The sequence below is a fragment of the Spermophilus citellus genome, assembly GCF_964194105.1.
Source record: "Spermophilus citellus genome assembly, chromosome: 9".
NCBI classification, from domain to species: domain Eukaryota; kingdom Metazoa; phylum Chordata; class Mammalia; order Rodentia; family Sciuridae; genus Spermophilus; species Spermophilus citellus.
This window is the reverse complement of record NC_138191.1, coordinates 20,010,906-20,038,664: the sequence shown is the minus strand read 5'-3', so window position 1 is coordinate 20,038,664 and position 27,759 is coordinate 20,010,906. Positions and strand designations below refer to the sequence as shown.

Genomic DNA, 27,759 nt, shown 5'->3' with positions numbered 1-27,759 from the left:
CCTGTGTTTCTCTCTTGCTAGCAAAGCAATAATTCCTTTCTCTCAAAACCGTGTCCTTGTTATTGGATTGGGACTGGGGACAAGGATGGAGATTTTGACAACAAGGAGAGTTCTATGATCCACAGGAGATTCATGACACTGAGTTTAGGGGTGGTCAGGAGCTGGTGAGAGAGCTGGGACACAAACCCAGGCCTTTCTCCTGAGCCTCTGCACTTGGAACTTAATGGCTGTCTCTATCTGAGAGGCCTGAGGCCCAGTGTTTGGGAGGAAAAAATAGCTGTCCAGGCACTGAGGGGAGCTGCTCGGACACAGAGGGGGCTTTTGGTTAAGGACAGGAGCAGAGGAAACAGCAATGAAATATGGGTTTTGCATGATTTTTCTCCTTTAGAGGGCAATACTGTAGACCCTCGGCAAAAGAGGCTAATATTAATAATTAAGAGGGGCGAGAGAGAAGGTCATATTAATATTCTTAATACAATCAGCTACACCTATGAGGGGCTCATTTTTTCTGGTACTGATCTGAACACCTAGTGTTGATTTTTTAATGTAAAATGTAATTCAGGACAGGCCTGTGAGGTAGGCACTTTTATTAACTCCATTCTTTAGTCAGAGGAACTGGGCCTCCAAAGAGTAAGCCATTTGCCCAAACTCACAGAGCTGCTTAATGGGCAGTGCAGGCCCTGAAAGCTAGCTCCTCGGCAGAACGCCATCCTGCCTCTCTAGCAACAGCAGCAACTTTAGTTTGGGTGGTGACTTTTACTTCCTACCTAAATCAAACTCAAGAATAGTTGTTCCCACAGGGAAAGAAAAGGGCAGACATGCTCGGGCTCTGAGAGAACTTCAGCCAAGCCTTCCCTGGTTTCCTTCTCTGATCCCGAGATAAGGGGGAACACAATGAGACCTGGTACTTGGCTTACTTGCAATAACTCTCATAGCCTCTATTTTCTTTTCTGCATTTTACTCAGATGAGTCACCTGGAAACCACTCCCATTTGCCGGAGGTGGGGGCTGGTGTCAGGCCTCTTTGGGGAACCCCTGAGCCTGCCATTCAGGCGCTTCCTGGGGCTCCACTGGGTTGCTGAAAGTGGTTTGTGGGCAGGCCTGTCTGTTCACTGACCAAGCGAGGCTGCTTAGTTTCCTGCATTGCCCAGCCTCGCTCAGGGTCCTTCTCTGGGTTGGCTACTCTGCAGTCCTGAGGGAGGTTCAAGCTTCCTGCTGTTCCAGCTCTGCCACTTCCTCCTGTTCCATTTTCTCTAAAGGCTAATTCAGTGGGGAATGAATGTGGTAACTAGAGAAATAATAGCATATTAAAAACAATAATATTGTTGGCGGCACTGACGAAAAACCTTATCGTTTTTAATAATGTTTTCATTTTTCAAAGCAATTTCACTTCCACCGTCTCATTACTTCCTCAAAACAACCTGGTTAGGTAAGACAAGCGTTTGTTTTACAAATGGGGATCAGCAAGGCAAAATGCTGTGGGCCTGGACCCCTGACTTCCCACCAGGCTCTTCTCACCCAAGCAGGCTGAATGAAGGGCAGCAGGAGGGACACCATATTCAATGCCTTCTCAACAGGTGGCCCATCTTACTCTATTGATTTCCTGCTTAAGTTGTTCATGGCCTCCCCATTGTTACTGCTACAACTGCAACATGATCATCTGTGTGGAGTCACAGCCTGAGGACCAGCACACCCTAAACCCTCATCCATCCCTCACTCCGGCCATCTGGAGATCACTGTGGTCTGACCATGCCTTGCTCTTTGCTGATTTGTGCCTTTGCAGATTCCCATATTTATCCCTCTGTAGATTTTTAAACCCACAAACCTTACTCATTCTATCTAGAGAGAATATGCTGGATATTTCAAGTGGATCAAGAGTAAATCAATTTGGAAGTGCTGGACTGAGATACCTCATCACCCATCTTTGCTTAGAGATACATGCTGGGAACCCATCTCAGCAAACATCCATGAAGCCATCAGAGGGCTGGACTGTCCAAGGTCAGGCAAATGAGAATGGAGTCCCAACACACTGTGAGAAAGTCTGGAATATAGGGGAAAAAAGGTGCTCCTGCAGAGGCTCGGGCTCAGTAGGCAGAGGCCCAGGGTCTGGGGAGGACAGAGTTGATCTGCAGTGTGCACAGCTTGATCTCTCTGGCAGAGATCCTTATGTTTCTGAAACAATGAGCTCTTCAAGAACATATGTTGGCCAAGTGTGGTGGTGCATACAGGTAATTCCTGCAGTGGGGAGGTTGAGGCAGGAGGATCAGAAGTTCGAGGCCAGTCTCAACAACTAAATGAGGCCCTAAGCAACTTAGAGAGACCCTGCCTCAAAATAAAAAATAAAAAGGGCTGGGGATGTGGCTCAGTGGTCAAGTGCCCCTGGGTTCAATCTCTAGTCCCCGCCCCCCGCCAAAAAAAAAGCTGAGAATCCCAGAGCTCATGGCTAAACCAACCTGTAACTGCCCTAGCATCTCTCTGTCCTGAGGCCTCTTTCCATCCAGTCTCCACTCATGTAGGAGTGTGTTGTTGTGATTCCCCCACTCCCCCATTCCCAGTGAGCCCTGCTTATAGAGCTGGAGAGAAATCAGAAGAAACTGTGCAAGTGGCAAAATTCCTTTTATATATATATATATTTTTTTTTTCCTTTTTTTTTAGTTGGACACAATACCTTTATTCCATTCATTTTATTTTTATGTGGTGCTGAGCCTGGGCCCCATGTGTGCTAGGCGAGCACTCTATGGCTGAGCCATAGCCCCAGCCCGTGGCAAAATTCCTTGGGCCTCCTGAACCCTGTTCCAAATCTGGTTGTAATATTCTGCACAACATAAGACCACCTATGACTTCCAAGGATACCTTATCCTTTATATGCTCCTCCTTAAAAAAAAAAAAAAAAAAAAACAGCTGCTGGATGAATAAGTTAATTCGCAGCACATTTTAATTCCAAGATGGTTTCTACAGAGCCCTCTTCTTCCCACGGCACGTGTGATAGATGCATGGCCTATTTCCCAAATCCCTCATGCTTTCCAAGCCCTACTTCTCTTGATTTAAAGAGAGAAAACACTTTGAAATTTCATTTTTATCTTTAATAGCTGGGTGTTACAATGCCAGTGATCTCTAGTGACATGCTACCAACAAGAGCTTTTTCTGAACATCTTACTTCCCGACAATTCCTGCTTCTCTCTCTCGGATTTTGGATGCGTCTTTTAAAGCAAGTAGCATCAATACAGTTAACACACAAAGGGGATGGCTTTTTAAGGCCTGTTGGCATAAATTCATTATAAAATGGCTCCCCCTTTGTAGGGACTGGATATTGGTGTGGTCATAAACATTGGCTTTTAGCAGCAGACAGTTTCATATAACATGCAAATGACCATTTTTCATCTAAAAATAATGTTTTTTATGCTTCTGCATAAAAACTCTCCTTCTCAGCTTTTCCTGAATGCATATAATTCCACTTGTCCCTCAGTATCCCTGGGGGATTGGTTCCAGGACCTCCTTGGATACCAAAGTCAGTGGGTGCTCAAGTCTCTTATATAAAATGGTGTAATAGTTGCATATAACCTAAACACACCCTCCCATATAGTTTAAATCATCTCTAGATTACTTATAGTATCTGATACAGCATAAAAGCTACATAAATAGTTGTTATACTGTATTGTTTAGGGAATAATGAAGAGAAAAGTATCTACATATTTAGTATAAACAAGCTTTTTTTCAGAGTCTTTTTGATCCGTAGTTGGTTGAATCTGTAGAACCCACGGCTTTGGAAGGCTGGTTTTAAATAAGTATCTAGGGGAAAGGGAGGACTTGGTGCTCTCTGAATAACACCAATAGCTATCAGTTACTGTATCTCATTCTCGGTGCTTAACATGTCTCAGTCATGCAGTCACTCATCACTATTGGTAGTAAGCACCGTGTCCTGGTGGCCAGCCTGCTCTGAGTGGCATCTGTACTGTGCACCTAACAGACATTATCTCAAGAACCTGCTGGCTGCACAGTTCAGTCTTATAAACTACTCTCTCCTTTATCTCTTCTTCCTATTCTCTCATGTCATTGTGCATTGCAGACAAACCCTTCCTCAGCATGCCTTCTTGACAAGTAATACCAATAGGTAACATGTACCGAGGGCTCACTCAGAAACAAGTACGGCGCTGAAGCATGTTCAGATCTCGCAGATGAGGAATCTGAGACACAGAGAAGTAAGTATTTTTCCTAAGATTGCATAGCTCGTGAGGGGTTACGGTGGAATTGAGCCAAAGTGCAAACCCTTAACCGCCAGGCCACACACTCAATAGGAACTCAGAAGAACAGTGACTCTCTTAGCTAGAAATCTGCTCATTTAAAAATGGAAGGAGCATTTTCTTGAGAAAAGTACTTGAGGTGTCTAGAAATGATGATTCCTGGATTTTCCTCTGAAAGAACAGGCCTGGCACCCAAAAATCTAGGCCTGCCCACCTTGCCTGTAAGTAAGTCCTCTTATTCTTTGGTTTTGTTATCTTCAACATGAGAATGATTATCAGCTCGTTGTAAAAGTACTTTGGAGAAATGATCTCAATGCTATAAACTACAGCACCTTTCTGTTCTCCGGCTAGCAAGACTGTCAGGTACAACTGAAGACCAAGAAGTTAAAAAATATTCCCAGAATGAGTCAGAGTTTTTAAAAAGGCAAGCCAGCCCCTTAATGTTCAGCACAGGAACACTTTCCTTACACATAACCTCCAGCCACAATCAAAGCCAGGCTCCAGGACTCTGAATCCAGGGAGAGACAGCTGCAGCCAGGCTGTGACCCTGGAGAGCCAAGTGGCTCCTGTTTGTGTGGGCAACCCTTCCATGGAGAAAGCTGCTCACATCCTCTGCTTGCAGACATGACCTCATGCGTTCCAGAACATGGGCCCTCCGGTAGCCCAAGGGCTGAGGGGATCACTCCCCACTCTGAGCTCCTAGAAAGAAGACCCTGGGGTGTCTGCCCATCCAAAAGGCAGGCCAGAGAGGGACCGCAACAGGACATACATAGCATGGGCAGGTTGCTGGAATTTGGAAGATGTGGGACTTCTCCTAAGAGTTCATTGAAAGAGACTAGAAGGGAGAAGGTCTTGGAAGCCCCAGTAACCCAAGTCCTCTTACTGCCAGGATCTCCCTCCCCCACCTCAGCAACCCAGGACACCATGGATCAGACTCCAGGCCTCAGCCTGGCCCCAAAGGGCCTCGAGAGATTGCAGCAGGCGGCAGTCAGTCTGACTACCCTCTCCTGCTGTCCTCATTTCCACAGCTGGGTCCTCTTGTCTTGGCCTAGGATCTGTCACTCTCCCAAGCTTGGCAGTGGCATCTGGATCTTTACCCCAGGAAGGGAAACTCCATTACCAAGGAGCGAGAACCGAGGATGCCAGAAAGAAAAGAATCTCCCAAAGATGGGGAGTTCCTCTAACAACGCTTAACAGTCGTCTGCCCAAAAGCAGGGAGCTACACAACACACCTTTCCTGGGGTCTCTTGCAGAGTGGGACTTGAGGCTGGGAGTGCAGTTATCTTTTCCTTTTCTTGAGATGAGGTCTTGTAAGATGCTGAGGCTGGCCTTGAACTTGCAATCCTCCTGCCTCAGCCTCACAAGTAGCTGGGGCTATAGGAGTGTGCCACTGAGCCCAGCTAAAGCCTTGTTTCTTGAAGAACCCCTTGAATGTGCCATGTTTGTTTAGAACACTCTTTAGCAAAGGGGTCACAAGAGTTTAATGATTGCTTTGGAATTTATTCTTGCAAAAAAAGGAGTGTGAGAACAGTAGACAGAACCCCCAAACTGGGCCTGTTTCTTTTTTAAACTCTTGTTATCTCATACTGTATACTAGGGTGTAGCACAAATGGTACCCTGGTTTATTTTTCTTCATGTTTTGTTGCTAGAGAGAAGGTATCTTTCTTATTTGGAAAGTTAACTATTGAGAGAAAATATCAATTTCTACAAACATGTACATTGCTCTTCTTATAAGAAATATCTGGTGTAGAGAAAAAGTCCCGACTTCACAAGTGTTTTTTGTTGACATTATCCAGGGAGGTAGAAAATGAGCAAGCACAGGACTGGGTGTCCGCAGACCTGGGTTTTTGCTGAGCCCTGCAGGAAGAGCTAGGAAACCATGACTGACTGCCGGCCCCTGCTGCTTAGCCCTCTGGTCCCTAATTTCCTTATTCCACCTAGTGCTGAGTTTCTCTGATCACCTACTTCCCTAACCTCTGAGCACTGACCGTGATCATCCTCAACACCAGCTGCTCGGGATGACCCAGAGGAGAACTCAGGGTAGGTAAACCCACATCCATGGCCTGTACTGCCAAGGGCAAGCAAGAAGGATTCAGACTCTGCTTTTGTACTGTCTTCCTTGCCAAGAATCCAGCTCCTTTTTCTCTACTTAGATAAATGAATCTCCTTGATTCTCAATCCATGAGGCTTGAGAGTACCAACTTACCTCAAGCTCCAAGGTGGGCATGAAGCCCAGGCTTACACCAACCAACAGCTGGCCATAAGGACTGGTTTGGGGATGGGCACTATACCCAATATGGCCACTGCAGGCTAGGCTGGGGATTTCAGGTGGATCTGGCTGGAATGAAAGAAGCGTGTTCTTTTACTGGGGTTTCTCTGGAGTTGGAGCCTAGAGCCACTGGCAGCCATTTTATCACGTGGAGAGGAAACTTGCCTAAGAGGGTTGCCAAAGGGAAGCAGAGCCAACAGATGGCTACAGGCTGGATTCTATACATCATCTGAGTCCCTGGGACCCGTACTAATCCTGGACTCTTCAGTTATGTGAGTCAATAAATTTCTATTTTAGTCATGTCAATTGGAGGAGGTCTCTGTGACTTGACATAGAAGAGTCTAGTCAGATAAGTCCATGAAGATATGATATGATGGGACAGCTCTCTCATTTCTCAGGCAGTATGCAAACTGCTCTTGTTGAGGTTAGAAAGCAGACTCGGGAATGTCCGTGAAGTGCTAGTTCACCCTTCTGCTCAACACAATAATCTCCTCAATTAACAAAACACTTGATCCTGATTTTTTTTTTTTTTTGTCACAGTAGTGGTGAAATACCAACAAAAAGGACAGTTCATTTTCTTCTGTGGGAGTCTGTTCAACTTTTTTTTGAGTTATCCGATCATTAAAAATATTTTCTTATATTGAATCCAAATCTGTAGCTGTGAAATTGCTCTAGCACTTTGTTTCTGGAGCAACAGAGACAGGCCACTTGGGGACTGGCTTCCATCCCTAGATCCATGTAACTGCCTTCAGTAACTCTCCTGAGAATCATGAATTATTACTGCCAGACGTGGCTTTTCTATCACTGGCATCTTGTGCCATTTTGATTCCTTCTGTTCCTGAGTCGGATTAGTTAGGCTTAGTTGGAGTTAACAATATTTCTTACCTTGCTTTCTTTATAATTCTCATTGCAACAACTATGGTTTATGCCCTTATTTCTTCACACCTGGCTATATCAATAATCTATACCTTTTTTTTTTAAGTCTTGTGCCTGCCCTCTTATTCCTCTGTTGCCAGAATAATTTCTTTAGAAGGCAGCACAGATCCCACTGGCCACAAGCTCCAAATTATATATTGCTTATCAAATTAATGGTGACATTCAAGGCCCTTTATATCTGTTGTCCTTCCCTCTCTTATAAGTAAGTGATCTTAACTTCCTACCATGCCCCACTCCTCACCCCTGAAAGCGAGCGCCTCTGTGCCATCTAGGTTTGCTCATGGCTGGCCTGTGCACACGCCTTGTGCATTCTTGACTCTCAGTCTTTGCAATCCTCATCTTCTTCTTTTCCAGTCTGGTATTCAAAATATAACTCAAATCTTTCCTGCCTTACCAGTTTAGAATGACCTTTGATGCACCCACTGCAAATACACTAGCACCTAGTTACACACTAGCTTTTATTGTAAATTTAAGTCGTTAAGACAATGAATCTTTTCAAATATACTGCAAGTTATGTGGAGGCCATTACAGCATTCTTATATTTTTTGTGTGTGACCCCCAGTTCCTGTGCCTATAAGTTGACTGGAGAATGATATTGATAGGTTATATTTTTTTCTCTCAAATGAAGGAATCTACAAAAAAATGGAAAGAGAAATTACTTGAAAACTATGTTTTAGCAAATATTTAGCAAAATCCAAAGAATTAAAATAATCATGGAGAGATCTTTAAAATAAGTAGATATTTAATAACATTGAGAGGGATACAGCTTCTCTAGATGTTTTTTTTTCATGGAATTTGAAAAGGGGTTTTCTTTACTACTGCTAAAAAATGTCCACCTCTATCTCAGAAAAAGTACTTTCTTTATTGTTCCTAAAAAAAAAAAAATGTCTAGTTCTATCTCAAAGTACAATTTAGAGCTTGAAATCCTTCACCTGCAAACTTGGCAGTGAGAGTGAGTAGGTGGCTGAGTTTAGGCACATTTGATTATTGCCAAACAACTTGAAGGAGACTAGGAATGGAACTGAACTGGTTGGTGTCTTCCCAAGCATTTTCCTTCTAACTAAGGGTGAACTTTTCTCCATTGCCCTGAACAATTAGCCACAGTCCCCATAGATAAGGTAAAAATTGTGGCTGCCTGCCCTATATTTATTTGTCAATCCTAATTCAGAGTCATGAATAAAGCTTTCCCTAACTCAATCTATCCCAAACTGCCTGTCCTTCGAAGCTCTATGGGAGCAGCCTGTGCTCTCTCTCTCGCTCTCTCTCTCTCTCTCTCTCTCTCTCTCTCTCTCTCTCTCTCTCTTCTCTCTCTCTCTCTCTCTCTTTCTCTCTCTCTCTCTAATTCAGTATTTATGTACCATTCATGTAGTGCCTACCATGTGCTTGTGACTATTATCTGCTCTTGATTATTGAAGAGTTCCTTCTCCATATGTCTGGAGAGGCATGAAGCCTATTTAACATGGGATTAAGTGGGATTTTGTTAAAACTGAATTCAAAATTGTGGGGAATGCTATGTGATCGGTAGCTTCTGGAATATCAGCGACATGAGTGTTATGGGTTAGATATGAGTTGTCCCCCAAGATCTCATGTGTGAGACAATGCAAGAATGTTCATAGGTGAAATTATTAGGAGAGGCATAATCTGATCAGTAGATTAATCCACATGGATGGATTAACTGTGTGGTACCTGAAGGCAGGTAGGGTGTGGATCGCTGGAGGGTATGCCTTTGGGATTTACATTTTGTCCCTGGTGAGCAGAGGTCTCTCTGCTTCCTGGCTGTCATGCCCTGAGCTGCTTTCCTCTAGCCATAGAGTCAGCTGACCATAAACTGAATTTAGGAAACTGTAAGCCAAAATAAATTTTTCCTCCTCTAAGTTGTTCTTGTCAGATATATTGGTCATAGTAGCACAAAGCTGATTAAAACAGCGAGGGAAGATGCATTCCTTCTCCACTCTTCCCTCTGCCTGAGCCTGGTGTCCCTGGTGTGGGTTGAAGGTGACAGAACAAGGGTGGGTTAAGCTTGTCCTTGGAACACTTGAAGGCTTCTCTGGAATGGAAAAATGCTTCTTGAGAAGTTTTCAGAGCCAGGAGTCTCTCAAGGAGGAATATTTGAAGTGTATGTTTGCTAGCTTTGATGGAAGTGTGCGTACTACCTGGGAGCCATGTGGATAGAAAAGAGCATTTCAGGGTTAAATCTTTAGCAGATTCCTCTGCTTTTTCCTTGCCACAAAATGCCAATCTTGTCCAACTGTTATAAGTCCTCTGGGGAACTTGGGCCTTGCTCCAGACCCAGGCATGATTATCAATTAATGAAAGCCAGTCATAGTTATTCTCTTCTTGGCCATGATTGGATATAATGCAAATCTGGCCAATAAGCTGCAGGGGGAAATGTGCTTTTCAGGAGACTCCTGAGAAAGATTTCATTTATCCCTCAAAAGGACCATATGAAGTGAAACTTCCTTTTTTCTTGTTGGGATGTTGTTGTCTGAGGACACAATGTTGGAGCCACTGAAGCTATGTTGGAATCAGAAGGGGACATCTTAGGACATGCAGAGGATGGCAGAGTAGAGAGAAGAACCGGGGTCCTTGATGACTTTGTTGGGCCCTGAACTAATTCTGGAAATTCCCCACCTCCAGACTTCTTTAACCACATTTCATCAATTTTTGAGTTTTTTTTTAAAAAGCATTTTAACAATTCTGAGATTAGGATTTATCTTTTATAATATGTTCTAATTAAATTGGCAGCATTTTTTTTTCTTAATGTAACCTAAAATAATTGGGTGTTTTTTTAAATCTATATGTAAGATTTCATAAAACATAAATGTTCTTATTATATTCATCTTTTTAAAATTAATTTTTAAAATTTATATATGACAGCAGAATGCATTACAATTCTTATTACACATATAGAGCACAATTTTTCATATCTCTGGCTGTATACAAAGTATATTCACACCATTCGTGTCTTCATACATGTAATTTGGATAATGATGTCCATCACATTCCACCATCATTTCTAACCCCCTGCCCCCTCCCTTTCCCTCCAACCCCTCTGTCCTATCTAGAGTTCATCTATTCCTCCCAATCTCCTCCTCCCTACCCCACTATGAATCAGCCTCCTTATATCAGAGAAAACATTCTTCATTTGGTTTTTTGGGATTGGCTAACTTCACTTAGCATTCTCTTCTCCAACTCCATCCATTTACCTGCAAATGCCATGACTTTATTCTCTTTTATTGCTGAGTAATATTCCTTTAGTAGATTTTCTGCTACTTTCCTTTGTAAGTATTGTAATCAGTATGGCGATTTTCCTCACAGGATGATTCTGGGCGTGGAAGGTGTTTGGTGGAGGAGGTGGCCCAGCCGCTGTGATTTGGTCCTTCATGAGGACATCCATGGCTCTGAGTGGGGCCTGGACTCTTTCTTTTCAGAAAGAGATTCAGGGAAAGAGATTCTGCTCTTATTAGGCTCTGGAGCCAATGACCTATATGGGTTCCTCCCTCTCCCCAGGCATAGATGTCACAACAAGCAATCCAAGTTTACTCTATGGCCCGTGGGGTTCTTAAAACAGCCAGTCAGTTACGGGGGTCGCTTGCATTGACAATGGGCTTGGAATTTTTGAAATCTAGAGTGCATGTCCACTTAGCTGGAGAATGAGAAAAGGCTCCAGCAGAGGGCTGGAAACAGAGGGAGCTAAATGCATGGTGACCATTTGTACCCCTGCTCATCTCACTCTGGGTGGGAGGCTGCACCCCACCCCATGCTCCTCACCCCTTTCCTACTCCTGACAGGAAGCAGAGCTGATGCCTCTTCTCCAGGGCTAGCCTTCTTGTCCCCGCCTCTCCTCTCTGCAGTCCCTAGTCATGGAAGGACTGGGATTAGCATCTCCAAACCTTGAATATCTCTCTTCATTTGAGTTACATTCTTCTCCGGTGCAAGTTGAAATACAAAAATCACAAAATCAAACCCTGACTCTGTAGGGGCACCCTGTCTCCCTGGATGGACTAGTGAATAACAGACTTGTGTTATCCTCCAGGGACACAGAAGGTCTTCTAATTCTTTAAAATGAATTTTCATTACATTTCCTTGAGACTTCTTTTCTGGCTGCGCTGGCCTTCCTGTACTTTGGAGAGTGGAGGAATGGGTCATGTGAGGGAGCAGGAGAAGCAAGGTCCTGTCCACCTGCCTCCCTAAGCACAGCACTGAGGGCCAGGTGGAGCACAGGGGCTCCGGTGTTGGCTCCTTCTGCCTCTTCCCTGCCCCTCCACGCCTCCCCCTTCCACCAAAGCTCAAGTGCAGCTTCTGCTCCATGTCTCCCAGCTGTCCTACCTGAGCTAAAGCGTAGGGAAGCTGAAGTCACTCACCCATGTAGAAATACTCTGGGGACTTGTCCTCCGACGACAAATCCTTTATGGTGCCTCCAAATCGAAACCATAGTCCAAAAGCAATGACGGCTGACCCGGCCAGCTGAGGGGCAAACAACACCGTATTTACTATGGAAGTGAAGAGGGGGTGTGCAGACCCACTAGCAGGTGCAGGCACAGACAAGGGCTCACCCTTGGACATTACCTAGTCCACCCTTCATCTCTTATGGGGGAGGAAAGGGAGGCTTACAGAGGTGGAAGCATGTACTCAAGCCCCTCGGCCTGGTGTGATGATGGCACTAGGTCCACACTACCCGCTGCCTGGTGGTTATTGGGCACACGTGCCATGCTGAGGGCATCTCAGAAACACTATTCTAACAACATCCCCCTGGCAGCATCTTCTCCTTGCCTTATTGTCCTTTGCTGGTTCATTGAAACTCGTCACCAATATCACAGTGAGAGGTGACTGGGTCTCAGATGCCAGGTCACCAAGAGCAAGATGAACTCCAAGACCTGGGGGAACTTTCCTTTCTCAGAGCAAAATGCACCAACCTTCAAACCCACCCACACCTCATGATGCGCACTCTCCAATTAGAATGTCATTCCAGAAGTTTCTGTAACCCTCTCGCCCCCAGTCCTGTGTGGTGGTCACTGTCCTGCCCCTTCCTGGGGATGAAGTAGGGAACCTGGCTTTTTTTTTTTTTTTTTTGGTTACTATTTTGAGTTTCCATGGAAAGTGAGAGAAGAAAAAATAATTTTCTGAAACAACGTGGTCTGTGCTGTGCGGCTGAGGGAGAGGCTGGGCGGCTGGCACGGGCGGTGGCCGGGCAGGCTGGCAGCTGGTAGAGTCATCACCCGGGCTCCCTCCCTCCCCTCTGAAGGTTGCTGTGGGGCTCAGCATTAAAGCCAGAAGCCCTTTCTGCCATTGCAGGACCATCACTGCTGCAGGCCAGCAGGCTCCTGCTGTGGTGTTCTCAGATTTCACTGTATCAATCAATCAACGCGTATTTACTGGGCACCTTCTGGGCACAAGGCATGATGAGAAAATAAGCAGAAATGTAAAAATAGCCTCCTGCTGCTGCCACCCTGTCCAGTCTCTGTTGGGCTGCCCCAGTCTTTCCCCAGACAAGTAATTCAGAGTCTGCCCCTGCAGGAACAGAGAAAAGCACGCCAGGGGCTGATGACATGAAGACAGGATGAAAATCACAGAGGCAGAGGTTTAACAAGGAAAAATCAAAGTCAGGGTTAGCCCAGAGACTTTTGCATACGGGTTCCTTCTGTCTTGTGGGCAGTTTGTAAAGGACCTGGTGCTGTCTGGCTGGGTTTCTACCAGGACTTTATCCTCCTTCACCTTCTGTCCCCCAGGGCCAATTCCCTCCTCCCCGGGTTTCTTCAGAAACGCTGCAGCACTTCAGTGAGAAGGAGTCCCAGGGCAGAGTTTTACCAGGGGGACTCTCCCCATGGGGAATAACTAACAGTTTCCAGCCTCAGAGGAAAGCGCTAATTGAATAGTGTGAGGGGCAGCTAAAGGAACTGGGCACAACCAGCTTTTGAAAAAACTGCTGAATTTTAAAAATCAGCAGCATGGCCTGAAAACCTGGAAAGAAGTCATGTTAAAAATGTTAAAATAGTCATAATATTTATCATCGAAGGGAGAGATTACAGGTGACTTTCTTTTAACCTTAAAAATATAGTTTTCAAACAGCGTTACGTGGTAGTTTTTTTTTTTTTTCTATTAGAAAAAAAGTGAGGAGAGTATGCTTTTGTTGTGCTTTAACTTAGAAGGAAACCAGTTTGGGGACCTCACTGTTGCTGTGCAGGAAAGATGGTGCTGCCCTCAGTCAATTGCTGTCCCTGCTGTCCCTGCTCGTCAGGGGGCTGCCTGGGACAAGTTGTCCAGCAAAGCCTGAAGGGCAACCTTACCACCCTCTGCAGTGCCTGATGGAAAGAGAGTTTCCAAATACAAAGCAAAAATCTATTGACAGAGGCGCCAGGCCAAAGCCAGAAGCCACCAAGCAGACTGTGGAGGAGGTGACTGGTCCCAGGGACACCCTACCATGAGGCCACATTTTTGGAATCTCTGTACACAAACTCTAATTTATAGCTGTCTGGGATCATCCTTCCAGACGGAATACATTTGTCCTGTTCTGGCACGGATGTGTTTGATGCATAATGGAAAATTAAAAGAGAGGTTGCAATTTAAAGCCATCGGGCAAAGGGGAAAAAATCTGCGCTTGCTCATCCCTGCCCCAACCCCCAAACCACACGGGTTTCCTCCTGGTTCAAGGAATTGTGGCTTAGCTGAATGTCATCACTGTGTGGAGGGGAATCCTCCCCGTGTGCTGCCGGGGGGAGCTAGCCAGGGCTGATATTGTGATGAGAAACAGAGTGAGCACTGCTTTGGGAAGAGGCACAGCAGGTCCTTTTGAACTCACCAATCCTGTAAGGCTCATGCAATGCTCTGTGTTCACTGGACTTATTAGCCCGGTCTACCACACACTAGAAATTGCCCCCCAAAAGTTCACACCAATTGCCATCAAGTCAGCATGAAGGTAAGTGAATCTGGTGTCCCCAAGTTCTCATTACTCTCTGTTCCATACAGCCAGAAGAGATGGTCTCCCCTGAGGGAAGCCTGCAAGCCCCTGTAATCCTAAACGACTAGGCCAACACCCCCCTATGCCCTAATTCTCTCTTCTTTTAATCCCAGTCCATTTTTTTTTTTTTTTTTTTTTTTGCATTCAGTCATATCTGCACCTCGGTCAAGGTTAAAAACAACTAAGGAACGAGAGGACATCTATGGCTCAGAGTGGGGCTTTCTTCTTTTCTTCTCTTGCCCCTACCCTCATCTGCTTTCGCTTCCTCTCTTTCTTCCTTGAGTGTTTATTCAGCGGGAACCAACTCTGATCTAGGCTAGCTATTGTGCTTGGCATCAGGGAAACAACGAAAAAGGTGGGGATCGCAATCCAACATGGAAGATAATCAACATGAAGTCATAAATGCAATATGAGGCAGGGAACAAGCAGAAGAGGGAGAGCGTGCACGCGGCCAAGGGATGGTGCAAAGCACAACCACCCGTGTGCAGCAGTTGTCCACTTTTGATGTATACCCTGAAGAGAACTGGAGGGAGGTGACAGCTCCCAGCCGAGGAGCACAGGGAAGGGCTTCATTTCCTTACCCTGATGCTGGGCTGGGGAAAGAGACGAGTCTGGGGGAGGCCAGAGTCTGGGCTTTAGTAGGAAGCCGGGGCAGCTGGGACGCAGGGCTTCTGCCTACCTTTGTATCATCTTGGGAAGCCCCAGAGCCTTGAGTGAAGAAGGGATGGAGACCCTTCTTTTGATGGGAACAGCCAGGAGCATGAATTTTGCTTGGGTGCCTGATACAGCAGGGAGCCAAAGATAAAGGCCTGAGTGACTGTGGACCAGAGAGAGAATACTAGGGAGTGAAGCTAACAGCTGAGAGGACCAGAAAGAGTTCACCATACCATTTGAAGAACTTTGCTGAGGCCTCCTTCTAGGGCCAGTATCACGCCTAGGGCCTTTGAGAGAATTATAACCAGAAATATTGTTTTGTAGGAACGGGCTTTTTCATACCGCAGAATGAGTTAGACCTTCATGTTAATCATTAAAAAAAAAAAAATCACTTATTGAGCATGACTGTGAGCCAGGAGCCTAGGACTCAGAGTTGACAAAGAACCAGTCCTTCTCCTGGGTTTCTCAGGGACTCATGGAAAGCTATTTGGTGGCCTAGGTAAAAACCTAGTCCTGCAGGTGAGGATCCAATCACAGGCCCAGCCTACTAGAATGCACACAAGAAGACGCCAGATAACATCACCTCTTCAGTCATCTCTCCTTTTCTGAGGACCAGTTGTGCACAAGGCACTAAAAAATGTGATGAAATGAGGTCTGAGGGCAAAAGTGGGCCCACTACTTAAAAACATAAATTAGAAAAAACAAAAACCAAGACGAGAAGAATGCAGTGAAAGGAACAGTGGTGTACAAACCTAAGCCATTAAAGAGGGGCTCGCCAGATTTTCCTGGGTTATTCCAGTAGCTAACCATATTCCAGAGTGTTTGCGGGACACAAAATTGCAAATTGTAAGCACATGTCTTTAGAGAAGACATGTTTGTATTCTAAAACTAAAGAAGCAGAAGAGAGGACTGAAGACGGATTTAAAGAATTTTAAAGCAAACTGGATGGGCAGAGTTTCTTGTAAGTCATGGCTATCTGAAAAAACTAAGCCATTTAGCATAAAGCAAAATTTGTTTATGGATTTCACCTTTATTTTAACTGCATTTATTTTCACTTTCCTGGGCTCGCTGATAAAAGGGCCTATCGTGAGGACATAGTTTTTTCACTTAAAGACAAAAAAGATTTTATGAATCACAAACACGGTCCCCTGTGGTAGTCCAGCTGGAGACGGGTAGTGCTGGGATGCAAAAACGCAGAGACCACTCCCTGGACCTGGCTCCTCCTGTCTGCCCAGCCTTCCCTTCCTGGACACAGGCCAACGTGGATCACAAACAGCAAACACGTGGTACTGCTGGTGAGCAGTAAACCTCCTTTCTGGGTCAAAAGCACCCCCAGAGACAGTTCTAGATAGTGCCTATGCTTATATCTAGGTACCAGACCAAAGAATGATCCTCAGAGGCCCTAAGCCACAGTCTCAGTTCCTTCTTCCACTGGAAGCCACTGCTCTTGCCGTTTCCTAAGACAGAATGCTCTCCTCCCCCCCACCAGACTGACACCCACTCGGCGCTTAGCTTTCCTGTCACTTGGGGAAGACTACCCTAGCCTAGTTATTTGTCTTTTTTTCATAGCACATGCAACCATTTCTATTTAAACATTTCTGTAATTTTTTCAAAAAGGCCTGATTTCTGTGAGGGTAGGGATGGGAGCTGTGTTGCTGTAGTACAAACCCCTTCCTCTTGTCTTGCAGAATGGGCTCCCATTCTGTCAACCGACATATGACATATGTCAATGAAGAAGCAGAAGACCTACAAAAGATACCACTTAGGCTGTGTTGTGGATGGAACTGCGACCCCTCACCCCACGATTCACACACTGCAGCCCTACCTCCCAGAGCGGTGATATTTGGAGACGAGGCCTTTGGGAGAGAATCAGATGAGGTCATGAGAGTCGGACTAGTGCCGTTATGAGAAGAGACACCAGAGAGGCTGCTTTCTTACCCTCTGCCATCAAAGATGCAGTGACAAGGCACCACCAGAACACCAGGAGAGGGTCCTCATGAGACCCGACCCTGCTGCCACCCTGCCCTCAGACTTCCACCTCCAGAGCTGTAAGGCATACGTTTCCGTCATTTAAGCCACCAAGTCTTTCTCCCCACCTTTCCCTCCGTTTGGTGCTATAGATTGAACACAGGGCCAGGTATTTCTTTCTTTCTTTTCTTTTTTTTTAATGTCATCCCAAGTTGACTAAGACAGGCTGACAGGAGCAATTGTGAACAACCTCGCTCACAGCTCTCCAAGGGAAGACTTCACAAAGGCCTCTTTTCAAATTCATCTGCACCCGGGAAACACTGCAGATACCTTGGAAGGCACTGAGTGAACACAAGGTTGAATATACCCAGCAAAACAGTCGCCCATGGACAAAGAAAACCAAATCGGAGTATGTAGCCTCAGTTCTATTTCCCTGAGCCTGTGGTGACATGTTAGAGTAGATCTATGCATCTCTGTTAGTGGCAAGAAGAGGGACATATGAACACTGCATACGATTATAGCAACACACACACCACACACTGCATGAGAATGAAAGAATAAACAAAGCCAATCCTGTACTCTTGCTTCTCCAGGATGAAGCCGTGGGCACATGCAACCCAGTTTGTTTGTGCTGAAGTTTGTTTGTGCTCTTCTTTGGGCTGAAGTCACACAAAGTTGGAAATGACACTTTCATCCTAGGGTTTTCATTAAATGCTTTCAAGCTAATACTTGCTCTCGGTGGCAATTATCATCCTAGATGGAACTATAATGAGCACTCACTCATGATATTTGATCTGATTGAAACCCCATTAGGATGCCATGAGGGTAATGCAGCCTCCGCCTTTTAGCAGGCAGATGTCAGAAGCACATTTGCTTTAGAAGATGATGCTAATTTTCTCAAAGTGGAAAACTGGCTCCCAAGACTTTCATCCTATTATGCCCTGAAAGCAGGACCAGGATTTAGATGGCACTTTCTCAAAAATCAAGGATTTTATCAGAAAAAAAAATACGAGAGCTGAATGTCATATGACATTTACACCAAATGCCCCTGAGGGAACTTGCTGCCCTGACCTCAACATCAGGACCAGGTGAGGGGGAACTGGAGGCAGGACCAGGACGGCAGGCGATGGTGAGGAGCCTCTGATGGTCCGGAAATACACAGCAGCTCCTTAAGGTATCCGCGTGCCAGATTTCCCCTACTATTTTCTTCATAGAATTTCGGTAAGAACAGGCGCATGCCAAGAAAGACTTCTTTCAGGTAAGAGTACATTTCATGATCAATCAATGCTTAATTCGTTCTCTGGGCTGGTAGAAGCCCCATAGAATCAGGAGTGTTCTGTTCACCTCTGGGCTATCTATTGGTGCCAAACACATGTTCTTCCGTTTGTTGAGGTTTTTATAAAGTTAACTTGCCTGGATCAACTGTTTTTCGAGGAAGCAGTTTAAAAGTGCTGCGGGGAAGCAAAATAAACCCGGGGTGGAAAGTTTTCTGTGAACCATAAAGCAGATAATTCACTTCTGGATGGTGGAAAATGTGTTTATGTGGTGGTTACACACAACACCTTTTATCTTCAAAGAAATGCAGGGGAAAGGAGTAGGAGAGGATGAAACAGCAAGAATTATGAGAATGTTGATGTTGATGGCTGCTTAATTTTCTCTAGACAGCAAAAATGAATGTCACAGACTACCAGCTAATGATCCGGTGAGCAGATGGTTTTATCAAGTGAAGGTCAAATATACACAAGTCTAAAATCCAATCCACCAGGTCACAGAAGTGAATTAAACTAAGGGTCGGCCTTACCTCATCGGGAGGAGTATCTATGGGTAGAATAGACAAAAATGCTCTTTTCTAAGTTCTCTGCATTGCCTTCTAATAGATAAGACCCATCCATCTGGGACTTATTCTAGGCTCACCCTTCTATTACACATTTATCTTGGGGGCCAAAATGACCACTCACCTATATAGACACGTCATCTCATCTATATGATGCTTTATATAAGCAAAGACATTAATTAATATTTATGTTTCAGTGTAAAATTCTTCCAGGTGTTTGAAAGGACTACTTCTGAGCAGATTGAAAGATTTCTTAAATATTGATCAATAGGAATAATATTTATCCAGTTTTAATTGTTACAGAGAAATAATGGCAGAAAAAAAATATTTCAGGCAGAACTCAGGAATATGGTGAGAGGAGGGGCATATGAACACTGCATATGATTACAGTATTCTCTATACAGCAAAATGAGTGTCAAAACACTTCATTTAGGAAAATGTTAGCTTGGATGGAAGCTAGTAGAAATCATGGAAGCCCAGGTTGGTGTTCTATAGATAATTTTCTTAACATTAATTTTACCAGAGCCTATTTGAGGTCAGGAAGGTATAACATGGCCCATTCACGGAGTTACAGGCAGATTCTGGCACATGGAAGGAGAACAAATTGGCTTTGGGTCTGAGTGACAGCAGCTTCCTATGCATCCCCAACCCCACACTGCCCCTGTTGGGGGGCTTGTCATCTCTGCTCAATTCCCTTGTCCCCTGTTTACAAGATGGTTCATTTCCAATCGCCATCACAATGGAGAGGGTGGAGCTTGGCCTATGTTTTGGAAAATCTACCACCTGCTCATCTAATTTTACTTCTTCTGATTGTTCATACTGAATAACTGATGCTCGAACATGGGTAACAAATATGTCACATGTACAGACAGCGCTGTGGCACAGGGGAATTACTGTGGTCAAACTGGGGGTTCTAGCCAACTAGATTGAATCAGGCTCCGCACTCACGAGTCCTGTGACCCTTGGGCAAACCTCTTATCCTCTGTTACCCCCAGCTTCCTCATTTGCAGAGCAGAAAGAGTCATAGTATCTTCTTAAGAGTTTAACTGAGTTCATGTTACACACTGGAACAGTGAGGGCCCAGCACTTAGTCTTATTACCTTGATAGACTCACTAATGTTACATTCAGACTCCAAACTTGATCTTAGTCCCATGGTACCAGTAACTTAGTTGTCTGCCATCTTTTGATGTTGGTTGGCACTATGTTCCCACTCTCCATGACAGCTGAAGTTCCCTTGAGTTTTCTGAACTATCTATACCAGAACACCAGTAGCCCTTTACAGACCCTATTTCCTCTTTTCTCTAGTTTTAATTAAAACCCAATAAGGGAAAAATATGTCTTTGTGAGAGGAAAATAATTTTATTTAGGCTAGAGCTGTCCAACAGAAATTTCTCCAATGATGGAAATGTTCTCTATTTGTGCCATCCAATATGGTAGCCACCAGCCACCAATGGCTATTGAACACTTGAAATGTGGTCAGTGGGACTGAGGAAATGAACATTACATTTTACTTAACTTGAATTGATTTAAGTTTAAGTAGCTGCACATGCTCAGTAGCACGGCCACTGAATTGAGTGTCTAGAAGTCATGTTAGTGTCCAAGTTTTAGCCTTTAGACTTGGAGTGGTTAAGAGCATGAACTCTGGAGCCACACACCAAAACCTGGCTCTGCCACTGGCCAGCTGTGTATCCTGCATAAGTCTCTTACACTCTCTGTACCTCTGTTTCCTCATATAGAACCTGGGCATGATAATAGCTTTTATCTCATAAGATTATTGTGAGGATTAAAAATGCTCATATAGAAATGTGCTTAAGAGAACATTTAGTACATAGCTTACATTTATATAGTGCTTCCTATCCTTCAAGTTTTTTCTGCTTAAATTAATTTATGAAATTGTCTCTTGATACACACTCTCAATTTCCATCTTACTTTTCTTCTGTTTTAAAATGATTGGTTAGTGGTCTCAAAGTTTCTCTTGCTTCTGCCATATGTCAGGGTATTTTATCCATCTTTTCACACCTGCATTTCTGGAATACATCAAAACTAAATCTGGCATTGGATTTAATGATCCCGCTCACAGACTTTACACTTTCCAGGCCAGTATCATTTCTTATGCTGTGTATTACACTTGTCCTCAAATTTACTACAGTGGGAAGAAAATGGGATTTAAAATAAGAAGACGTGGGACATACAACCTATTCTGCCTGACTCAGTTTCTATATCTGTAAGATGGTGGCAGTTATACTGTTCCATGGGTTTGTTGTGATTCACAATCATATGGGATAATGGATGTGAAAGCATTTTGTAAACTAAACATCATATAAATGTTCATTAGTATTGTTATTTTGTTCCTAATCAAAGCCAAAGAGGATGAAAATGCAGGCCAAGGTAAACCCCACTCATCTGTATGATGTGCTCTTAGTCCATTGGATATCCCCTTCTTACTGGCCTCATTCTCTTGATTCCTTTCACTGCTTGGTGACCATGACACAATTTGTTTCAATGATCAGTATAACATCACTTGCTTTAGAAACATGTATAATATCACTTGCTTTAGAAAAAAGGCACACTGTTGGTTGTGACATTGTCAATATTAACATTGGGCGGATGGAGGTAATGTTTTCTTTTGTGGCACACGGCTGGAGCACCAAGAGACTTCACGGATGACGTTCTAGAATAGCACAGTAAAAGACAATGGATGATGGTAATTCTAGAAACCGTCAAGGATCAGTGTAGAAAAAAAGGATCTGAAAACAGCCGTGGTAAAGTGGTAACTGGAATTAAAAGCACTGCCAAGAGCAAGCCAAGAGAAGGAGCTCCCTGCCCCAACCAGAAGTGAGGGCATCTGGTGGGTCTCTGACCTCTTTAGGTCACATCTGAAACAGAGGTTCTCACAATGTGGTCCTAGAGCTTGGGACTTGTTAAGAGTTGCAGACCTACTGAATCAGAATATGTAACTGAACAAGGTCTGGGTTGGTCTATGCACATCCATGTCTAAGAGGCTCTTGACCCCAAAAGCTTTCCCATGCCTCCTCTTGGACTCTAATGGCACAGAGGCAAGGCAGACGACAAACAGCTCTGCTCTAAGGTCAGTGTGCACAGCCCTGTCAGCTGAAGCCATGATGAACCTCTACTAGGTGCTGAGACCTGAGAGAGAACAAGTGACAATCAAGGACAAAATGGAGGCTACAGAAAGGCACAAGTGCCTCCTGATCCAGGATATCTCTGAGCTGCCAGCACTTGGCAGGGTGTCAGGTACACAGCAGGAGCTCAGCACAGGCTTGCTGACTGAATGGATTATAGAGGAGGGACCCTCTCCTTTTGACTCCACACCTTTGGTAAGACTCTTGGCACTTTGATTGGTTGGACATGGGACACCTTCTTGCTTCTCCTTACTTGTATGGGTCTCATGGAATCTGGATTCTACTTTCTTACTTGTATCTCTAGTATTCAACTATCACTCATATCTTATATTATGGAGTATTTACTATGTGTGTGGGGATGTGCCATACTTGAGGACCTTACATGTATTAACTCATTTTATTTGCACAAAGATCAGACTGAAGTGAGTACTTCATCATGCCTGTTTCACAGAGGAGAAAAACTGAGGTTCAAAGAGGTTAAACAACGGAGCCAGGAAAATAGTCAGGCAGTGTGGTGCCAATCTACACCTTCCAAGCTTTGAATTCCTGGATCTGAATAGCCATGCTGTGCAGACCTGCCCGAGGTCTACCAGGACACTGTAACTACAGCTCTGGATTTCCCAGACTGACCCTACTGTAGACTCCTTGACCTCCTAGCAGCACTAGGTCCCTCTGATCCACTCTGGTAGGGGCTGACTCTCTGCTGCTGTCTTCTCACCTTGACAGAAATCAGGAATGAAGACTATCCTACAGTGAGGCTGAGCTGCTTTCTGGGGTGGTCTAGCATTTCTGTGGACTCCAAAGGGTACATTCTTTCTTTTCTTTTTTCTTTTTAAGCCAGTTTCTCCAACAGGTGATTTCTCTAAAGTACTATTTGACATATTTGGGAAAGTGGAGGAGGCCACCTCTGTAAGATTCATTTGATCCAAGCTTCTTTTACTCCCAAGCCAAAGAAACACTATCTTTCCTACAAGCACCTGTTAGGTATCACCAAGTGCAAACCCAAAGCTGCATTAGTAATGGTGAGAAGGAAAGGAGAGAAACTTCAAACTTGCCATATACAGCATCTGGCTTTCAACAAAGAACTGCCTGGCTTCCTGTTGGACAGGGACAGTGAGCCACTCATTACAGCACAATGATAGGAAAATGCTGAGCAGACAACAATAAACCAAGGAATAAACAGCGCCCAGGTTTTTCTTTAAACCAACATGTGTGGCTGGGTGGGTTGTGGTGTTTTATTTATATTGCTATGCAACGGAGGAAAAAAAAAACCCGAAGGTGATTTCAATGAAAGGCACAGGAAAATACTGAGCTATCTGACTGCAGTGCCTGAATTTAGACCTGACAGATGTTGGGAGGGGTTTCATGGTAGACATCAACCATGATATCAGAAATTAATTGAGTAGAGTTAATGGGTAGGCTTTACTTTTACTTTAAAAAGAATCCAGGCGGTGGCCCTGGGCCAGGCACTGCAGGCTCTGGCAAGATCTAGCTGAATGTTTAGAAAACCAGGAGCACAGCTGAGGGGAGCTTAAACCCAGTTGCCTGAAGGAGGTTACAAATCTAGCTGTCAAATTGCAGCTCAGAAAACCTCTATGCCTGCCCTCCGGCCAATTTCTGACAGGGCCCAAAATGCTGTCATCTAGGGGACCTTATACCTCAGAAGGGCAGACATCTAAGGGTGTGTGTGTAAATGTTACACTCTTAAGTCACAGCTGAAGCCTGACCTTCCAGGAAAAGCCCTCCAACTAGGAAAAAACAACTTCAGAAACTAGGGTGGGGCTTTTCTAGAATCAGGTTCCTTTAGTGACAATGGAGGTAGATATCTAAATAACTTAATCCATTCCGTTCTTCCCTGTCGGGCATAAGGCCCTGGTTTCAGTTTGTCCCTTTTGTGTTGGTTGTGCGGCACAAACACGGGAAGATGGCCTCTACTTGCTGCTGTTGCACAACCCTGTCCCCTGCCCCCTGCAGCCCTGTGGAATTGAAAGAGAGAAAGGTCCCCATACTTCCCTACTGGGCTCAGTCTGAACAGCAGCCAGGTAATGATGGGCAGGCAGAGATAGGTCCAGTGGACAACTGATTATGTAAATCAGAAATCCATACTCAGTTTTCTAACCTGAGATTAATGCAGCTTCATTAATTCACTCTACAGATATTTATTAAGTGCCTCCTATATGTTGGACACTATTCTAAATGCTGGGGATACATCTGTGAACAAAACAGAAGAAAAAGAAATTCCTGCTCTCAGTGCTGTTAAGTTCTAGTAGGGAAAATCCACAAGTACACATTAAGAAGATAAGGTATAGTTATTCCCAAATGAAGACAAGTTGGAAGTCATTTGGCACACATGTGTACTGTTTGCCAATATTAAGGGAATCAGGGGAAAGAGCTTTATGTTGAATGCTTCATATGTGCCAGGTACTTACTAATAAAACCTTACTAATTAACCTTTTTGAGCACTAACTATGTATAAGGCTCCTAAAAGGTGAGGCTGGATACTTAACATATTTGATTTTAATGCTCTCAACAACTCTATTTCTCCACTCATACAAATGATAAATCAAGCTGAGAAGTAAAAATAACTTGCTCAAGCATACTCTGCTTGGATCTCTGCCCTTAAGCCTGATGGCTTCTTTGTATAGATGGTGGCTCACATGCCCCTTGCTCTGCATTTCAGCTGGTGATGCTGGTTTCTCACCTTTGCCTTAATGTCTTCTTCTTCAGAAAACTTTGCAGCCTCCTTAATGTTACTGTGATCCCTTCTCTGAACACCTTAGTCAGAACATATATACCAAAGGCCATATATGACCTCAGTGGCTAACACATGGAGGGACTCAAAATTTGCTTTGCTGCTACTTCCCTTCCTTACTGTGTTAATGGTCAATGGTGTGAAATTTGTCACTTGATTATATACTGAACTTTTCTTTTTTTCGGGGGGGGGCAGTTGTTGTTCTATATGCATTGGTCTTGTTTCCTCAAGTAGATTAGCTACTTAGGAAACAGTGTTTGCAGTTACTAGTGCTTATTTATTATTTGTTTAGTCATTATTCAGTAGTGGCTCTCAAACTTGCACATGGGTCAGAATTACCTGGGTGGTCTGTTAAAATAGATTGCTGGGTCCCTCTTCCAGAGTTTCTGATTCAGCAGGTTCAGGATGGGCAGAGAATGTGCATTTATGACCAATTTCCAAGGGATGCTGAAGTTGCTGGTCCAGGAGCCACACTTTTGAAAACCACTGATTAACTGAATTACCACACTTTTTAAAAGCAAGTAGGCAGAGTTTGAGACCCAATCTTTGCCTCTTGCTAGCTGTGTGATCTTGGGCAAATTAACCTGTTTGAATCTCAGTTTCCTCATTTGTAAAAATGGGGATAATCCGATGCACATCAGTATTGCCATGAAGATGAAGTGTGATAATGAATGTAATGTGCTTAGCCCTGTCCTTGACACATGGAAAACACTCAATAAATGCTTCCAATTATCCCTGGAAAGGCTGGCACAGCTTCAAGCATTTAATAAGAACTGAGCCCAGTTTAAGAACTTCTATTCAGGCTGCTATAAACTTCTTTTGAATTTGTAAGCAGTGAGAGTGAAAGGTGCTACTGCAGCAATGACATCTATAATTAATTAACGGCGTTGGAAATTAAGCCAGCCTACATACAAAATAAGGGCCTTGAGAAATGTTCCTCCTTACAGTATGCTGAATATCAATGTCCAGGTGTACAAAAGTCACATGTATCTTTAAAATGCAGGGGCTGTTCCTGGGTACCTCCTCCACACATTCCATTGCTGAAAGATGCTGAAGATGGCTACTTGGAAGAGCTTGGAGTTGTTGGAGTCACCCAGACGTCAGGGCTAATGGGTTGGCAGACACAAACTGGGCCCATTATTCAATAATTAATTACTTGCAGTCATGGGAAGCAACCTCCACAGAACAAATGGTTTCAAAGCACCTAAGCCCCTCCTGCTCCCTCTGCCCTCTAAAAACCTCTTCACCCAAAGCAGGACCTATATTTTCACTCAGGGTCTATCTGAGCAGTTACTATGGGTGGCCATTAAGAAAGCCCAAGAGGGACTGTGCAGAAGACAATTTTCAGACCTTTCTCAGAATTCTCCAGGACCTGGGGCTGAGTACCCAGGGGGCTAAGGATGGTGGAGCCCTAACCATTCTCTAATAATATAGAAGACAAGGGTCACAGTCTTATCTCTCTGTGAACTACTAATTCCCGGATTGTTGTCAGCTCCATAAAACCCTGCAAAGTTGAATGAGATCATCTCCATTAGCATTAGTATTTAGCTGCGGACAGGAAACTGTGGGGAGATGCTGCTGCCTCTTGGAAGCCCCTCAGTGCCCCCCAACATCCGTCCCTAAAGAGCATTCCCACCTCCTCATTCACTAGGACCCTGTCATAATGCCTAGAAAAAGGATGATCCTTCCCCACCCCCACAATTTTCATTCCTACCCCCACTTTCCTAAAGAAATCCTCAGAGGCAGGTGGTGTGTCCACACACTCTGGATGCGGTGGTACCCCACAGGCAGCCCCCTAGGGCAGGGGTTTCCCTCCCAACCCATTGGCCAGGCCACCGGGCTCCCGCGGAAAGGCAGAGCGAGAAGGGGGTGTGTGTGTGCCTGGGAAGCTGGAGGGGAGCGCGGACCGCCGGGCCGGGAGCCCTCAGGAGGTGAGGAGTGGCTGGGTCCCCGCACCTGGCGTCACCCGCCCGGAGATAAAAACCGAGGCAGAGGGGCTCCTCCCGGGTGAGAGCCGCTCGGTGTCTCCCTTCTTACCGGTTCCCAGGGCTCAACCTTCTCTTTTTCCCGTTCCCTCCCCCTCCATCCGTCCCCCTCTTCTTTGTCTGCCTCCTCGCCTCCGCCGGTGGAACACCCTGCCCTCTCCCGGAGCCGGCTCGGACGCGCGGCGGTCAGCTCCCCCGAGACCCCGGCCCCGCGCCCGCCGCCGGTCCCCCTGCCCTGCTGGGCCTGCCGGCTCGGGTCTCACCCAGAACAGCAGGTTGAAGCCGAGCAGCAGGTACTTGATGCACCGCAGGCCCCCGCGGAAGCGCCCCATGCTGTGGCCCAGGCGGCGGGCTCCCGAGTCCCCAGGCCCGCGCTGCGAGCCCGGGGAGCGGCGGGCGCCGGCAGGGAGGGGCGGGGGGCGGGCCGCGGGCGGGGCCTGGGGGCGGGGCCTGCGGGGACCCGGAGCCACGGGCTGGCGAGTGGGAGGGCAGGCGGGCAGGGACGCCGGGAGGGTGCGGATCCCTCCTCCCAGGGACTCCCTCCTTTCCTTCTGCCGCGGAGACTCCCTTCCTGCCCTCCCTGGGGTCCCTGCTCCCGGCGGCTGTCCCAGCATCTGCGACGAGAGAACGTCCGCCAGGGAAGCGGGCCCCAGCTCATCAGCGCCCAGGGCCTAGACTCCTCGGAGGCCCTTCTTGATGGATGACACGTAGGTCGCGGCCTCGGTGGCTCTGGAAACCCAGGAAGGTGGCTTCAGGTAGAAGAGATGGCAGGACCCGTGGTGGAGCACCCGGCGGAGTTTCCAGGGCTGTGGTCCCCGGCGCCCTCTTAGCTCACAGGCCGCAGAGGCGGCTGGCAGGGGACCCTCCCTCCTGCCCCCGCCCCCTGCCCCCGCCCCGCGCCTCTCCGACGGTTCTTACCTTAATAGGCAAGAACTGGGGGAAGGCGCGCGGTGCGGCCACCCGGAGCCCTGCTCCCCACCCTCCTCCCACCCCCATATCCTGCTAGATACGGCAGATGA

The 27,759-nt window shown here is 45.6% G+C and overlaps 1 protein-coding gene across 1 annotated transcript in view; it reads right to left on the bottom strand.

The window, feature by feature from the left end:
- The window catches only part of TSPAN2 (tetraspanin 2), a 44,186-nt gene extending 17,024 nt beyond the window's left edge, over nt 1-27,162 (bottom strand). Inside the window, exons 1-2 of the mRNA XM_081306089.1 lie at nt 27,004-27,162; nt 11,810-11,912 (exon numbers count right to left, since the gene is read on the bottom strand). Coding sequence (XP_081162215.1) covers nt 11,810-11,912; nt 27,004-27,072 — 172 coding nt within the window. The 5' untranslated portion in view covers nt 27,073-27,162. The remainder of the gene's footprint in view (nt 1-11,809; nt 11,913-27,003) is intronic.
- Nucleotides 27,163-27,759: the final 597 nt, after the last annotated feature.